Source organism: Wolffia australiana, chromosome 1 (assembly GCF_029677425.1).
Source record: "Wolffia australiana isolate 7733 chromosome 1, ASM2967742v1".
Lineage (NCBI taxonomy): Eukaryota > Viridiplantae > Streptophyta > Magnoliopsida > Alismatales > Araceae > Wolffia > Wolffia australiana.
This window is the reverse complement of record NC_135835.1, coordinates 9,549,629-9,567,500: the sequence shown is the minus strand read 5'-3', so window position 1 is coordinate 9,567,500 and position 17,872 is coordinate 9,549,629. Positions and strand designations below refer to the sequence as shown.

Sequence of the window (17,872 nt, the reverse complement as noted above, 5' to 3'; positions counted from 1 at the left end):
TCGGCCGTTCGTTTCGATCCACCGTGATCGCCGTCGTCATCAGCGCCGACTTGATCGCGGCGGGGCTCCACCGCGGGTGCCTCTGCTTGATCAGCGCCGCGATCCCGGCGATGTGCGGAGCCGCCATGCTCGTCCCAGACACCATCGCGAACTCCTCTCCTGACGAATTCTTGATCGTTATAGAGAGAGAGAGAGAGATAGAGATGGAGATGGAGATGGAGATGAAGATGGAGATGGAGATGGAGATGGAGATGGAGATAGAGATAGAGGTAGATAGAGAGATAGAGATAAAGATAGAGATAGGGGGAGAGATAGAGATCGAGATAGAGATATATAGAGAGAGAGTTAGAGATAGCGATAGAGATAGAGATAGAGATAGAGAGATGAGAGATGAAAGGGGAAGAGCGTCGCTTACCGACGTAGTTGGCCTCGTCGGTGCCGTTGGGTGACCAGGCGGCCCATATAAGACTGCCCGGGGCGAGAATATCGGGTTTGAGGACGTCGGCGTCTTGAAAGGTGAAGTCTTTGACGTCCGGGCCGCGAGAGGAGAAGGCGGCCACCATCGGCGCCGACCTGTGGAAAGTTGGCGACATGCCCTCTCCAATGGCCGCCGTCCCTTCAAACTTGATCGCCCTCCTCGCCCAGTCTCTCCTCGTTGAGACGTCGTAGTAGTCGATGAGCTCCTGCGTCCATCCGGAAGAAGTTATCGAATCGAGTGAGTTTACGAGATTAGAGAGAAAAAACAGACCTTGGACTTTCGCACGTCGATGATGAGGATGCCTGGAGTGGCGAGGGGAATGGGCTCGTACTTCACCCCCGGGGAGTCCTTCTCGACGACGAGGACGAAGCCGGCGGCGCCGAGGACGCTCGCCGTCTCCGCCACCTTCTTCATCGACGCGCTGCCGGAGACGAAATTGAATGAGTACCCGCACATCAGAATTCTTCCTCTGATCAGGTTCTTGTCCAAAAGCTCAGGCCTTTGACAGTCCGCCGGGCCGTTCCTTCCCAACAGCGCATCGTTGGCTGCCACTATGCTGAAGCTCCCATTAAACGGCGTCGATGCTGCCCCAACACATTGTCTCATTCAGCGAGAGCATAAATAGATGAACGGACGGATGGGTAGAGAGATAGATAGATTGAGAAGAGAAGAGAAGGGAACCCACGAGAGAGGCCGATGCCCGGGATGGCCTTGCCATTTCCGAGGAAGAGATGGTTCTTGTATCTACGATCGTCGATGGCGGCGGCGACGGACATGATCCAGGGGCTGAAGGATATCACAGTCTTGGGGAAAGGCCCGCCATTGCCCGCGGCCTGGGCAACGAAGACGCCAGCCTTGACCGCAGAGAGAAGGGTGGCGTCGAAGGGGTTCAGAAACGTCGTTCGCGTGGTCGACGGCGGGCTGTTCGGCCCGACTGAGAGATTGATCACGTCGACGCCGTCGCGGACCGCCTGCCCAAGAAGAGATTGTCTCTGAGACAAAGAGACCACTTGCAGGGAAGAACAGAAGAAGAAGAGAAGAAGAAACCTGGTCGATGGCTGCGACCACGTCGGAAACGAACCCCCCGAAAAGCCTGTAAAGGGCCTTGTACACAGCAATCCTGCACTAAGATCGTGATCAAAGTTATAGAAAGTTTGGGTTCGGAAGATAACGTCCATCATCCTAAATTCGCCGATTTTAACGAGATCGAGGATGCCTCTGACCTGGCACGCGGCGCCATGCCACTGGCTTTCCCGAACTCATGCCCGCGTACCCACACCGGCACCCCGTTTTTCCCCGCAGCGATAGCGGCCGTGTGGCTGCAAAACCCACTCGCTGATTATCGTAATCATAACTAGCAAACAAAGCTCAACGTTACAAGAGCGTTAAAAAGATCAAACCCAACCCACGAGAAAAGAAAAAACCAGACCTTCCGTGCCCGTCGCCGTCCATGGGAGACGGAAAGTCGATGTCGGGATTGAACGCCCCCGCGGCGATGGCCGCCGCGGCGAAGTGCTGCGCGCCGACAACCTTCCCGTTGCAGAAGCTCTTCTTGGTTGATGGGTCAACCTCGCATTTTCCTCTGTAGCGAGGGAGAGGCGAGTACGGCTCCGAGTCGCCGACGGCAAAACTCGGGTGGTGCGGATAAATCCCCGAGTCGATAAAACCAATGACGATGTCTTCGCCCGCCTTGTCGAATCCGCCATCGTTTGGCCACACGCCGGTCGGCAAACCCAAGAACTCGGGAGTGTGGGTGGTCATCTTCCTTACTTTCATGTCCCTCTCCACGTGCTTCACCCCCGGAGCGGCGCTAAGAACCTCCGCCTGGAATTCCAGACATACCCATTGTCAATTCCATGGTCAATAATTTGGGAGAGAGATAGAGAGAAAGAGAGAGATTCATTCACCTGTTCTGGAGATAAGTGAACTGAGAATCCATTGATCAAGTGCATGTAGCTGTAGAGCTTCTGGTAAGTTCCCCCTTCGAAGAGCGAGTCCAGGAGCGAGTCGTGTTGTTTCTGAAGGTGGAGAGAATACGAGACGACGTGTTCGCTGCATTTGAGGAGAGGATGGGAGTTTTCAGTTGAATTTCTTAATAAAAATGCAGCGCAGAAGAAAGACTGAGGGGAGGAATCTGTTAAATTGACATCCGGGCACCTCGTGACGTCGAATTCCTCGACGAGATCGATGGCTGTCGGAGGAAATCCTTCGACTCCTCCGCTGTAACTCACAACTGGATCCCCTTCTATGCTCACGATGTAAATCTCGCTGTTTGCGATGATAAGAAGACAAAGAGCCGACACAGCCAGTAGAAGCCCCTCCCGATAACTCATCGTAGGTACTGATTATGGTGATGGTTGACGAGGATGAAGATCTGCGAATAGTCAGACGTCTTCGCGGTTAGATGAAGCTGGGATTAAATGAAAAATGTAGAAGGAGATGAATTTGAATACGAAGAGCTGAAGCTCAAAAAGAAGAAGCCTGGAAGACAAGCGAGAAAGAAGGCTACTAGAGCGGTTCCACGATTTTGGGCCGGTCGGCCAAAGAGAGTGAGATGAGTCCACAATTCTACACGAGGAACCTTATTTGGGAGACCATTTTGCTCAGAGAAAGCCAGGGAAAGAGAAGATGGAGATAAGATTAGGAGACGGACGACGGAATGCGATTCGGACAGCCATCCGTCTGCAGTTTCTGTCCCTTTCTGAGGGATAGAAAGGAACGGATGAGCTGTAATGAATCTTAGATTAAATAAATCATCCGCACGGGATGGCGTAAGATACATCATCTTTGCCGAAACCTTCGACGGAAAATGAAGAAGAAAGGAGACAACTTTCAGACGCCGGACCGCGTCCGGGTCAAAATCTTCAGCATTCTCCGGCAAAGAACCTGGAAAATGAGAATGACGGGAAGAAAGGGACGAACAATCTAGCTGAGTTCGGTTCATCGCTCAAAAACAGAAAAAACTTGACGATTCGGAGAAATAGTTCCGTAGAGCGACTGAGATTCTTAGAGAGGGAGGGTGAAGAATCAGTCGGAATCACTCACTGGGATCTGACTGCAATGAGAAAGACTTTGCCCCCTCGCGCGCTTAATAGCAGATAGAAGATAGAAGATAGAAGATAGAAGATAGAAGATAGAAGATAGAAGATAGAAGATAGAAGATAGAAGATAGAAGACGCCAATGGTATGAGATTCCTGCAGCAGCAGAAGCCAACCTTCTCGAAGCCCAGAGCCCCGGTCTTCTCTCTTCACAGATCTTCAACTGTCACTGGTTAAAAACCAGAGATAGATAGAGAGAGATAGAGATAGATATAGAGAGAGAGGAAAGGTATATTGGACGGAGAAGAGATGAAGTCCAGACAACAAACAGTACGGAAAAGGATAGAGGCCCACGACTCACTGTGGTCTGCTCCTTCGCGCTTTGAATTAGATTCATCAATGTTACATGATAAAGCATTAGTTTCTTCTGACATGCCTTAAATATCGATATTCCCCCGTTCTCATTATTTCATCCCAGAAGGCTCTTCGGAGGAAAGGTAAAGATTGTGTACTAGGTGATCATTTCGCATCGAGTTTTGTGCTCATATATTTAATAGCTAGGCTACGGTCACCGCGTCCCGCCAAATAGCTTTTTTTTTAACGTGACTTGAGCGATGCGCTATCTCTCAAGAATATAAACGAGAGAGAGAGGCGATAGTGGGAATTACTGTTACTGACGTCAGTTTTCCCCTTCTTGAGCAGTTGGTTGATCCCACTACACATGTTACTGGTCCAGAAATCACATGGTCCGCCCTCCGCCCGTGATTAAATTTTGGAAAGAACATGGGAAAGAAGATATCCGTCTCTTTGCCAAGTATATAAATGTATGTACATTTTGCCTTTATTCTTCTATTGTACAGTTTTAAAGAAGTTGCATAAAATGCTGCCCGCTTAGACACCTGAGAGTGAACGTTGGGCTATACGACTACCAACCAAGAATGTTCATGACTCCATTTACGCAGGTATTCTTAGCTGGTGGGTGCGTTATTCCACTCTATTGAAGGATAACCGCCGGATATAGAATACGCATTGTTTTGGTTCCGTTGGACGTCCCATAAGTCATTCAAATATTGCAAAATTTCCCGATTAAGATGCTGTAAGATGTTACGAAAAATATCACATTGCGAATCAGTGTTTCATCCCCCTTTCATCATTGTGTTTTGCTTGAATGTGGCCGTCAGGTAATACTAATCTAATTATTCCATCAAGAAACACAACAAGTACAACTTCCCCCATCCATGATTCTCTTCTATTTTTTCTCTTCGTGTTTCGTGGTAAATTTCCTGAGAATGAGTTTCACCCCGGGAATTGGCAAATCCTAACATAAGTTTGAGCTCATCCACCATGAACTTGTTGGTGACATTAATCACCAACTTGCAGTCGTCGGTTGAGGATACACGGATTTATTTTAAAGAACTTTTTACCGACAGTTTCATTAGTTTATATTTTCCTTAGACACTTGATAGTTGATACTCTTATAGATAGGAATGAATGTGTAAAACGGGATGCTAACTCCCTAATATGTTTTCCATTCTTAAGAATATGCTTCGTTTGTCTTTCTGATGCAGGACAATTAAGGGATACGGGAATGACGACGAGGGGTGGAAGACGTAGAACGACTAGGGGAGAGACGACTAGGGGAAGGGGTATGACAATGACAGTGGAGGATGCTAGACGGGTTTGGGTAGAGGAAATAAACAGGCCGCAAAGTTCACACGATCGAATTCGAAAATCTAAAATTGATGAGATGATAGTGGTGCAGCCCCGTTCCTCATCGAGGGCGGGAGTACTGTCTTCAACCACCGCGATGATGCTGAAGCACCAAATCCAATACTCGAATTCACGTCCACGGGGAAATCTCCCGAAAGAATGAATTTTTGTGGAAGTTCCAAAATCAAGTCAAATCGGTCGGCAGTGGATGAACTCTCGCGGAACACTGGACGAAGAACACGTCGACACCAAATAGTTCAGGCGTACCTCGACACCGGAGTGCGTGAAGAGGTTGTGGGGAATTCTGGTCATGACAAAACTGGGCGATCCGGGCGTTGTATGCCCCACTGGACGAGAAGATCTGGACGTTCTAGGCGTTGAGCGGCCCTGGCAAAGAGATGGTCGGATTAAGCCTGGTTGCTCAGTGGTCGGAGTGCTTGGGCGTGGGGCGTCGTTGGCGGGACGATTGATGCGCGCGGCGAGGTCGCGGATCCAACCGCGCGCCGTTGGCGGGGTCAAGGGGGAGTCGCTTGCGGGCGGCAGCGCCAAACCTAAACGGCGCGCCGCGGTAAGAAGCTTCGAGGGCGTCCGGAAGCGCGGCAAGTTGCTTCGAGGGCATCCGGAGGCGCCGCGGCAGGGCACGCGGCATGCGCGGGTGGTCGGGCGCTTGCGTGCGCGGGCGCCAGCGGGCGCTTGCGTGCGCGGGCGCTGGCGGGTGCTGGTGTGCGCTGGCGCCGGTGAGCGCTGGCCTGCGTTGGCGGCGATTGCAGTGGCCAGCGCTAGGCGCGGTGCGGCAGCCCAAAGCGGCGTTCGCGCGGCGCTGGCGCTAGCGACCCTGTGCGGGTGGCCGGCGCTAGGGCTCGGGCTCGGGCGCGGGCGGCCTTGAGCGGGCGGCCTTGAGCGGGCGGCCTGCGTTGGCGCTGGCGACCCTGTGCGGGGGGCCGGCGCTAGGGCGCGGGTGAGGGCGGCCTTGAGCGGGCGGCCTGTGCTAGTGCTGGCGCTAGTGACTCTGTGCGGGCGGCTGGCGCTAGGGTGCGGGCGCGGGCGGCCTTGAGAGGGCCGCCTACACTGGCGCTAGCGCTGGCGGTTGTGGGTGGCCAGCGGCTACTAGATGCCCTTGGCAGGCGCCTAGAGCCATGTGGTCGAACCCTAGGGCAGACGGACCAAGAAGAAGAGGGGGATGGGAGAGAGAGAGAGAGAGAGAGAGAGAGGGAGAGAAGGGTGACGAAGGAAGAAGAGAGGGAAGAGCAGGAGGGAGGCCGGCGACGACAACGATGGCTGCGGCGGCGGCGATTGGGAGGAGGCAGGATAGGGGAGGCTGGGAATCCTCCAAGAAGAGTTAAAACAAACTCAATTATTGAATAATGACTGCCTAACTGTTTATTGAAACAATGGCCTATACATATAGGCCTTGGAGGAAAGAGAAAATACAATTAAAAGAAATAAAAATAAAGACGAGCGACGTGACGAGCGGTGTGGTTTTGTGTCACGTCAAGGGGCAGTTCTGGATTTGCCTTTGGCGACGTGTTAGGACGCGTGAAGGGGTGTGCGTGGGTGGAGACGTGCCTGACGCTGGCTCGTTGACTTGATCCGGTGACGATGGCAGCATGTCTTCAGTGGTCATGTTGACTTCAGTTGATGGTGGTGACGCGTCCAGTGTCGCTGCATTGACATCGATGCCACCACTTTCTCTTGATCTTCTCTATCTCTACAGCAAGACCACATGATCGTCATAGGGTTAATAGCACGAAATGTCCCAAACTTTTCAAAAATCTGAGATATATCCCAAACTATTTTTTTGGCACGGTACATCCCAAACTCTCTAAGTGGACTCTGACATATCCCGGTTATGACGTGGAATCCACCATGGCTGTCAGGTGGATTTCCGGCCAGATTTTGACCTAGGCGGAATCCACATAGCAGCCATGGTGGATTCCACGTCATAACCGGGATTAACCCTTTTCTCTCTCTATCCACGATCAAACCTAGTTGAGAGAGAGGCGTTCTAGAGAGAGAGAGTGAGAGAGCGAGAGAGCGAGGGTGAGAGAGAGATAATACCAGTCCAATCCCTGATCTCTCAACACCGCTCTCAACTAAACCCTAGTCGCCTCTGCTTATGAAATAGGGCAAGTGGTACATACAAGCTGATCGAGCCTGGCTCCGGAGCGACAATGGCAGGGAAGATGGCGCAATTGGGCAAGGGCAAGCGGCTGTCTTCCTCGCCCGAACTCTCAATCTCACCTCTCTCCGTCGAATCTCTTCTTCCCCGTCTACAAGAACCCTAGATAGTCGATTCCTCTGGCCATCTGAACCCACTCCTCTCCCACCAAGCCCTTCATCGGGAAGTCCACTCTACCATGACAGCAATTGGAGATCTCCAAACTTCACCTCCTCGGCGTCCCTTCTCGTCCCCCTGGGCGTGCATCTTTCTTCATCTTCAACCAGCGCTGCCAAGATCCATGCTTTCTCGTAGACTCTGGAGACTGAAGGGCTCATGAACGTGTTCTTAGACTGGACGGCCACGGGGAGAGGGTTCCTCTTTCGCTCTCTCTCTGTCTCTGTCTTCCCCTCTCGCTCTCTCTTTGTCTCTCTTCCCCTCTCATTCTCTTTGTCTCTCTCTTCCACTCTCACTCTCTATCTTTCTTCCTCTCTCACTCTTTCTCTGTCTCTGCCTTTCCCTCTCGCCCTCTCTTTGTCTCTCTTCCCCTCTCCTTCTTTCTCTGTCTCTCTCTTCCACTCTCACTCTCTGTCTTTCTTCCTCTCTCGCTCTCTCTCTGTCTTTGTCTTCCCCTCTCGCTCTCTCTCTGTCTTTGTCTTCCCCTCTCGCTCTCTCTTTTTCTCTCTTCCCCTCTCATTCTCTTTGTCTCTCTCTTCCACTCTCACTCTCTGTCTTTCTTTCTCTCTCGCTCTCTCTCTGTCTCTGTCTTCCCCTCTCGCCCTCTCTTTGTCTCTCTTCCCCTCTCCTTCTTTCTCTGTCTCTCTCTTCCACTCTCGCTCTCTGTCTTTCTTCCTCTCTCTCTCTCTCTGTCTCTGTCTTCCTCTCTCGCTCTCTCTTTGCCTCTCCCCCCTCTCATAATCTAAGTTTCAATTAGAATGTAAAAGAAGAAAAACAGAATTACATTTTAAAGAATTAAAACAAAAATAAGTAGAATAAAACAAAATCGAGGTGCAGAATAAGAAGACTTAGAGGGAAAGAGAAAAAGAGAGTGGGGGAGAGAAAAAGAGAAATTTAGATCTAACCAAGTCCAAGCCAAAAGGAATCCAATACGACATAATCAGATGCCCCAGACGAGCAAGCCTCTCTGATAAACAAGATCCAACATTCAATACAGACTGTTTCTCACTGAGCAAAGCCGGCTATTAGATCAAACAAAGACAAACACAAAAGCCCCTGACGAGCATAACGAACCCTAGATCGCGGAACTTCCTCAGCGAAGAAGAAATCGCCAAGAATTTCACCGCAAACAACACGTAAAATCTGATGCCCTTTCTCACTCTCCCCCCCTCTCACTCTCTTTCTCTCTCCACCTTCCCCTCTCTCTCTCTGTCTATGTCTCTGTTTTTGTGCCTCCTCTCTCTCCCGGGTGATTCGATTCGGTCGGGTCTCTCTAGAATGTCTCTCTCTCTCTCTAGAATGCCTCTCTCTCTTTCTCTCTCTCAAGAATACCTCTCTCTCTCTCTTATCAAAAAACAAATATCGATATTGAATGCCTCTCTCTCTCTAGAACACCTTTCTCTCTAGATTGCCTCTCTCTCTCTTATCAGAAAATAAATATAGACATTGAACACCTCTCTCTCTAGAATGTCTCTCTCTCTAGAATGCCTCTCTCTCGTTCTCTCACTCTCTCTCTCCAGAATGCCTCTCTCTCTCACTCTCTCTCTCTACTAGGTTTGATCGAGGATAGAGAGAGAAAAGGGTTAATCTCGGTTATGATGTGGAATCCACCGTGGCTGCCAGGTGGATTCCGCCCAGGTCAAAAATCTGGCCGAAAATCCACCTGGCAGCCACGGTGGATTCCACATCATAACCAGGATATGTGGGAGTCCACTTAGAGATTTTGGGATATACCGTGCCAAAAAATAGTTTGGGATATATCTCAGATTTTTGAAAAGTTTGGGACATTTCGTGCTATTAACCCATCGTCATAAGTCTTATATCTTTTTATGGGGAAACTCAGCTGATTATATTGCTGCCGAGCTGAGAGTAAAGAACACTCTGCAAGAAGCCAGAGCAAGAAAAGTCGTAAGAAGCTACAAAAGATGTTTGAGCATAGTACCCCTTAAGGAGAGGGCTAGCATGCTAACGAGGAGTGGACAAATAGAAAGAAGAGTTTGTGAGTAGTGACCAAGAACATGCAAAAAAATGAGTGCGTATGATGTCAACACGCGAAAATCTAGACATAGTTACTGATGACACAGACAAGAGAGCCTGCCAGGAAAAGCTAGATGGCCTAAGATGGCCTAAGATGAGAGGTCAGAAGACCTGGGCTGAGAGGTAAGAGGGTCTGAGAAGAGAGGCCAAAAGGACTTCCAAGAGAAGTCAGATTGCCATAGAGGGTCCGTTGGTCGACGCCGAAGCATAAGAGGAGTGATCAAGATGAAAAGAGAAGACCGAGGGATAAAACTAAAGTGTTCGTGAGTAATGCGCAACTGGAAAACAGTTGTGGAAGCTGATGGAAGAGCGAGAACAATGAGGCAGAGAGGAACAATATGTGGGCATGGACTGATGACGGAAACAAGCAAGAAGTGAGGAAGACCCAAGAAAGGAAATAAGGCGTGTGAGTCAAGGTTTCCTTCATGAAGATCAAAAGGACAATCTTTCTCCAAAAACGAGAAGAGATTAAAGTGAGAAGTTATCATCAACCGAGAGATTATCGGTGATGATGAATTACCCACTTGTCGTTACCAACTTATTTCATCAACCTTTTTCACCTACATGGCTTTCTTTTTTATGTTTGCAACATGATGTGTAACATGATGTATACTCCCGAGTATGCTTTATATTCAATCAGAGAGTATTTGTGTTGGTTCTGTCTAGACATGGTCTTTATGTTCTGTTCGTTTAAAAGGAACAAAAAATTCGCACAAAAGAACAACACAGGGGTCTGTTCGTTGTTCAGTTCTTTTTTTTGTGCAAAAATTAGAATAGATGTTTGAACAATTCACACAATATGAACAAAATTGGCACAATTAGCACAAATTTGCACATTTAGAACAATTCACACAATTACAACATTTCTCTCAAATAGAACAATTCGCACAATTAGAACAATTCCCACAAAAAGAACAAAATTTGCACAAAGAGAACAAAAGTCACACATGGAGTTAAAAATTGCACCAAATTGTTTGGGATCGAGGATCAACTAGAGGACCCTCATAGGGAGAACTGGAAGTTCATCTACATCGACAATCTCCTCGTCGGAGGTGACCCCTGGGAGTAAGTCAACGTCTCCTCCACCTAACTCCAGCTCTTGGTTAACATAGCCATCCTTTGAATCTCTAGGGAATTCGTGAGTTGCGTGCAGAGCATCAAGATCTTGTCTACCAATGAAGTGCAACAAAAGAGCCTGGATAACCTGGTAAACAGCCCATCAGACAACCAGACTTATAGGCTGTAGGGGGTTCGACAGTCAGTGGAGGCCTGAAGGGCCCCCTACGATGATTCCTCGGCCACTTCCTTTGGACGTTGACCATTGAACGTTGACCATCGACTTTAGAGCTGAATGAAATCCATTGGCGTAGACAAAATTTTACAAAATACGATTCAATGGAGAACTGATCTACAAAATTGGAATAGGAGAAGGGTGAGCATATCAGAGATCGATCTAGGAAAGGATGGCCATGATGTCATTTTCCCTCAACATCAGCTAGTATGAACCGTCGGGTCCCTTGAAGTCAGTCTCGACGTTCTTGGAGTAAAGGACAGTGTTCCCCACCTTCACCCGCAGCTCTCGCCTGCTTCTGTCTTCCTCGAGGACGTCGGGGCCAACGGCGACCACCTGTCAAAGTCAACATGCGTGGTCAGAATTGACCAATAAGGTCAACGATCAACAACAGCCCTTCGTCGCGTACCATCCTGACGGAGGGTTCCTCCTTCATCGCCTCAGTAAGCGGTAGCCCATCGGTGGTTTTCTCCTCGGCCGGAGCGACCTGCATAATTAATTTTACATAAGAACACAACTATATAAATGATTAAAGGAACGAAAGAAATTTCCAAGTTAGTGAGATGACCTTGATGAGAACACGATCGTTGAGTGGCTTGAGGTCTTTGATGTCGTCAGAATTGAGCACGCCCACGACGTCTTCCTCTTTGAGACTGATGTGAGGCGTGCCGCTCAGCTCAACTTCGGTGCCTGTGTACTTCAAGTATACGGTTTGCTCTCCTCCTTGCAAAGAATTTTAATTTTTTTTCGATAATTAGAAGCAATTTTCATGAATTGTCCATCCATTGTCCAAGCTATAATTTGCACGTACTCTCTTGGACTATACTCATGGATTACCTGAAGGCTGAGGTTCAGCTTCATCTCACCGATGGATCTTTCACTTCCGACTGCGACAACTTCCCCCCCCCTAAGGTTTAGTCTGAGCAGTTGAAGGCAACAAAATCCCACCCACTGTCATCTTCTCAGAGCTCTTAATCTTTACTAGCACTCGATCGCCTAGGGGTTTGACAGAGGTATACTGCAATCAATAATTATATGAACACAGATATATAGAGGAACAAAAGCCACACTTATACTGGCAATAGGTTTTTTCTTTCAAAAGAAATCGGATATTCCAAAGAGAATTAAAAAATCAGTCAATATGGACACAAAATTTCCAAAGCAGTATAGCCTGGGTTGTGAGCAAGAACACATTCCTAGAAGTAGGATATTCAAAAAAAAGAATCAGTCATAAACATGCATAAAATTTCCAAGGTATTGTTAACTCAATTTTGACAAAGAATATGCTCAAACAAAAAGCAGGGTATTCCAAGAGAATGAAATAATCAGTCCCAAAGAAGCATAAATATTTTCACATAAAAATAAACACATCATCAGATGGACCAAAGTGCTCGTGAGAAATATTCACCCAATCTTTAAGCCAAAAAATATTCTATAGGATCATGTAAAGCTGAAATCAGCGGATATGATAGAAGAGACATAATGAAATGCACTTAAATAAAAAATCTGAACTAATTGTAGAAATCATATAGTATTGTTTGCAGAAAATAGGATACGTAAACAGTACTAAGAGTAACCTTTACAATGAAAAAAACAAGCTCAACGTTTGAAGTGCAAAAAATAATATCAAGGACCGAGTAAAGCTTAATCTCAGAAGGTTTAAATAGTTGAAAAACTTGTAAAATATACTGAAACAAAAAAACAACAAAAAATTACACCCAAGGCAAACTTACTTTGACATTCCAGTCCATATCAACCAACAAATTCAGTGATTTTAAATCACAATGCACAATTGTAGCAGAACTGGTGTGCAAACAATTCATCCCCATGGCCTAGAGACAGAAATTTTGGTAAGCCGATTTCCTGATTCCATAAATAATTAGTTTTCCGAAAGTTTATCTTACACATCAAGGGCAATTTTAATCCGTTGTTTCTCATCTATTTGGGAGTTTGAACGATGAAGAATCCGATATAAGCTCCCCCTGAGAAATCAAAAGTCTTCTATCAGAAAATGAACCAAGTAAATTTTAAGTTGTTCCATATCGAAACTCTAAAAAATGAACATTCCATATAGATGCTCAAATTGATAACTTTAGAAAATTCACAATATAAATAAAATGCAAAGAATTTAAAAGATAAACGTTGAGAAAATGAAAGGCGCAAGATTTGAATTTGAACAAAGACCACATTCGAAATTGCCATTAGATATTCCAAAATATTACAGAACCAGTCTAAAAGAGATTACAAAAATTTTAAGCAATGACCTGGGTTTTGACAAAGAACACGTTCGAACTTGCAATAAAATATTATAGGAGACCACAGCCCTCAAAATCAAAACAAAATGTCTCAATTTTATCCAAATTTTCTGAGGATGCTCTAAACAAAGCTTGTTCGAGGTAATCAATGACATTAGCTCGTATAAAGAGATGAGGGATAGTCTGGAGTGGGTGGCGAAAATTTAAGAACTCCATTAAAGAATTTTCCATTTGAAGTAAGGATGATTTTGGCCTCACCGAATGTTGGGTCTACATGTTGGGCCTGCAACGCAGACTATGGTCCTTTCATCGACATTCCAACCATATTTAATGGCCAATCCTAAGTGGCAAAAGATAAAAGAGTCAGAGGATTTTTTAAAGAGAAAAAGAGACACAGTAATATGAGATTTCATATAACAAAACATGAGTCCGATGAGTTGTCACACCAGGCGTATCTGGATAGTTCTACAACAGAATTCTCAATTGATATCCAGTCTCATCCTCGAGAACACTGATCAATTTCAGATAGTTGTCATTGACAATGGATCAATCCAAGATACTTCAGAAGATTCTAGGATGGTAACGCAAGAGCATCAATGAAAAATTAGTAAAAAAGAGCATCAGACACTTTATGCTACACTTACCGGATTGCGACGTTGTGCGAGATTGGTGCTCACAACGTGATCGACGTCGTGCTAACCAAAAAAGCAATAGTGAAAATAGAAAATAGATACGAGGGTGACGACTAAGTTAAATTCCAAAAAGATAGATCCAAATATGTGAGAACGTTTAGTGATCAATCATCCAAGACACAGTAATTATAGAGTACTCTTGACATTGGATGGAGGATTAGTTTTTCACAAGAATTCTAGATGATTCTCGCATCTAACTCGCAGCCTTCTTCTATCTTCGTCGCCGGTATGGTGTGTTGGAAAACTAATCTGCATCATGAATAAGTGAAAGAATTTGCCATCACCATCATCATGATTTTTGTTCATCAAGTCAAGGAGAAATAATGAAGTTCTCAGTGTGTAAATAAACTGATAGTTCAATACAGCAGTCAAGGAACAACAACATAGTATATGTCATAAGAGGAAGACAAAATCTTGAGAGTCTAACTGGTGGGTGCATTCACACGAATGTCAAATGGCCCATCATCTTCATTGTCGTCTTCGTCCTCTTCTGCTCTCAAATCATCGTTATTGTACCATGACTTCAACATCATCAGGACTTCGACGCTCTTTGCAGTGAGCCTCCATTGCTGGTTGTTGATTACACGGTGCCCTTTTGAGAATAGACGCTCACACGAGGCACTCGTTGCTTGAACTGTTAGAAATTCCTTCGCCACCAATGCAAATGCAGGGTAAGAAAGCAGACCTGTTATGGGGGTAAAAGTAATCAGATATTCAATAAGGAAAGCACGAGATTTTGAATATAAACAATATAAATTATATGATACCCGTCGTCTTCCACCAATGCAACACATCCATACCAAATGTTGGTGGGGCCGTTGCATATACATCGAGCTCTTCAATCGGATCAACTCTTTGTGGTAGCTCAGACGGATCTAGTAGTTCTTCGAGCTCCATTTGTATGAAATCACTCGTCGTTGATAGAGCAGATGGTTTGGTGGGCCGACTCCCAACGTTTCTTGATGCTGAATGTGACTCCATGATATTGCGGACAGTAGATAGAACCTCATTCTTAGCATGTAGATCAATCAAGCGAAGCTTCATAGATGGGTCAAGAAGAGAGGCAATAGTGAAAGCCTCATTTCGTCTGTGCCTTGCTCCAAATAGCGACATAGGTACCGTGCTGAAGTGGTTTGAGTAAGTCAACAAAATTTTCTATTAGGTCCCATTCTACGTCAAGTAATACACGTTTTCGAAGAGCGGATGACATCATCATATCAATAACAATTTTCTTCTTAATACACTAGCGTAGCATTTTGAAATTAGAGCTCCACCTTGTAGGACAATCTATCGGGATCCTCCTCATGTTTGACCTATTTAACTGTCTGCAATAGGAAAAGTACTTTGCCTCTTGCCTCGACGATCCTCTTACAGCGATGACCACCTCTCTTAGGCACCAAACAACATCCCCTAAGGAAATAGCAGGAGGATCTGGCTCCTCTGCATCCAAGACATTATCAAGGTTTGTGAGGTCTACTTCATCAATAAAACTTGACTCGGGCCCATCGTCGACAACATTGAGCACCTTTAATCTGGCATGCATAACTGAGTTGATCACATGCGCAATACACAAGACCTGTCTCTTTGCAGTAAAACGGGGGTTCACTGGCCGCAACTCTCGTTCTAATGTCATCATCATTGTTGCTTTATTCGAAGCATTATCTGTCGTAATTGCGCATACCTTCGTACTTGGCTTAAATTTTGCACGAACCTCCAACACAATCTCACTCAAGCACTCCCTAGTGTGCGGGCCCTCCAACTAGCGTATAGCGAGGACACATTCACACATTTTCCATTCTGTATCTACCCAATGAACGGTGAGACCTATAAATGAGATTTAATTCGCAAAAGTCCAACAATCTAGAGTGATGGCCACTCTTTCAACACTATCCAATCGGTCAAGAATACCGCTCTTTAACTCAATGTCAATCTTGAAAGCATTTTCCTTCACAGCCCTTGTCGATGGAATGGATATCTCCTCTTGTGCGATGTATCGAAGCAGTCGCATGAAGTATTTTTTACAGACAATGATCCACGGTGAGGTTGACTGACAGATGAAACGTACAAGCTCTTCTTTTGTCGTCTCCGATGTGTGAACAGTCAACTACAATTTGTCATTACCTTGTTGATCAAAGATGTTTGCCACCGATAGTTGTTTAGAAGAGCTCCCTTCTTGAGCCTTCAATTCGTTATACTCTTTACGGTGAAGATTTAGCAAATGTGGCCATAGGATCGTACTGCAACTATACTTATGTTTCTCTATTGTCACAGCACGACCCCGAGTATGAGTCATACATAGATTGCATGTGAAAACCTTTGGCGCCACCTCTGTGAAGTGTATCCATGCAGCACATTCATTCTTTCTCTTTCTCTTCATTTGGTTGTGGACGATGCTCCCCTCGGACGATGCAGACCTCTCAAAGGAACCAGAAGCATGCGAGAGAGGTGTTCTAGGCATCCTAAATTACAATTGAAAATATAAATTTCTTAAATAATTCATCCAATACCAAACTAATTTCCGACAAAGTTTGATGTGCACTTATAAAGTAGAAATGTTCAAGTAGAGAAGTAAATTGAAATATATGAAATGTAGGAAAACTATAATATTGAACTGTAGATTCATCCTCATCCGGGTAGTTAAGGAAACAAAATAGATGAAATATATGACAATTAACTGACAAAAAAAAATCTACAATCCGTGCCTCATTTTTCACATATTTACGCACCTTATAAAATACCTCCGAGGCAAATTCAGGAATTTCTCTTATCGTTATGGAGAAGGCGGAGAACACTGCGTAGAGCTTTGTATTGAAAGGCAGAAAAGACTACAGATTCCCAGATATGACTTCTTGCTGATCAATAATTAGACAGAGAGAGAGGGGGAAATCAACAGCAAGAAAGAGAGATAGACCAATAGAGAGACAAAGAGAGCGAGTAATCAATAGAACGTACAATCGAGATGGATCAAAAGATAGACATAGAAGGAGAGAGAGAGATCAACAAAGAAAATGAGGGATTGATCAGAGAGAGATGTATATAGGAAACTAAGTTTATTCTTGCACAACTCCCAAATTCAAATCAGTAATGAAATTGTTGACATAAATTTTACATATTAACATTCATGACCTATTAACATTCTTGATTTGATTTAAAAACCAACCATGTTGTGCAAAAAAATTAAGTGCTAGGGATTGGTAGAATTGGCTAATCCAAGGTAGAAATGGTTGTTTATTTGTGAACGTTTTTCGTTCGATTTGTGGAATGAAAGCTCATGAGGAAATGAAATTCCCACTCAATACGGCAAGATAAAGTTTGGGAAATTAATATCCCTAATGTAGATGTGGAGGATCCAAAATTGGGCGTAGTGAACACGGATCCATTGGAGAAAAATTAGGTTTTTTCTGGATTTACGTTACTTTCTTCTAAAGAATCCAAATAAATTTATTCTGCAGGTTCATGATGATCTCAAATGGCAGTGAACTCGAATTTTCCCCCATATCCAGGAATTGGTGTAGCGCGTCGTTAATTTGTGGAATGACCGTTATGTACGGAAGGCTGCCTTAACATCTGTACCATGTAGACTTTGATCTGATTCCCAATTGGTTAAACAAGAGGATGAAAATCTACAGATTCTTGATGTGAGTGGTTTCTCAGAAAATCATTTCATTAAATTGATCTGTGGCTTTCTTTTAATTAGTGTACACTTCTTCGAGGTACGGGACTTCTAGTTGATTGAGATAAAGAACGGCTCCATGTTTGAAGGAAAGCCTACGAAGAACAATCAAATATGCTCCACCAAGTCAAAGTCAAGATCGGAAAACAAGCAGAAAAATTAAGCGAGAAGTCAGAGGAGATATCTTCTCTAAATAGCATGTGACTCAAATTGGGTTTCCAAGAGAAGAACTCAATGCTGAAGTATGTTAGTTCCTCACTCGACCAGCTGCGGGTGAGTTCCCAGGAGAAGCTGGCAATGCTTCATGAAGAGAAAATGACCCTCAAAATCAAGCTGAACGAGGCCAATGCCCAGATAGTCGA

At 45.5% G+C, this 17,872-nt stretch overlaps 1 protein-coding gene and 1 pseudogene across 5 annotated transcripts in view; both read right to left on the bottom strand.

Moving 5' to 3' along the window:
- Positions 1–3,824, bottom strand: part of LOC144705468 (subtilisin-like protease SBT2.5) — a 4,445-nt gene extending 621 nt beyond the window's left edge. The window contains exons 1-10 of one of the 5 annotated variants that reach the window (XM_078578171.1): positions 3,694–3,824; positions 2,636–2,852; positions 2,386–2,530; positions 1,908–2,302; positions 1,702–1,797; positions 1,526–1,598; positions 1,164–1,449; positions 749–1,062; positions 416–683; positions 1–159 (exon numbers count right to left, since the gene is read on the bottom strand). The exon at positions 1–159 is cut by the window's left edge and continues 123 nt beyond it. In XM_078578171.1, the coding sequence (XP_078434297.1) occupies positions 1–159; positions 416–683; positions 749–1,062; positions 1,164–1,449; positions 1,526–1,598; positions 1,702–1,797; positions 1,908–2,302; positions 2,386–2,530; positions 2,636–2,811 (1,912 nt within the window). In that variant the 5' untranslated portion in view covers positions 2,812–2,852; positions 3,694–3,824. The other 4 variants (XM_078578163.1, XM_078578194.1, XM_078578188.1 and 1 more) reach the window with 4 other exon arrangements.
- Positions 3,825–11,052: 7,228 nt separating this feature from the next.
- LOC144716628 (20 kDa chaperonin, chloroplastic-like) lies at positions 11,053–15,476 on the bottom strand (annotated as a pseudogene).
- Between the last annotated feature and the right edge of the window lie 2,396 nt (positions 15,477–17,872).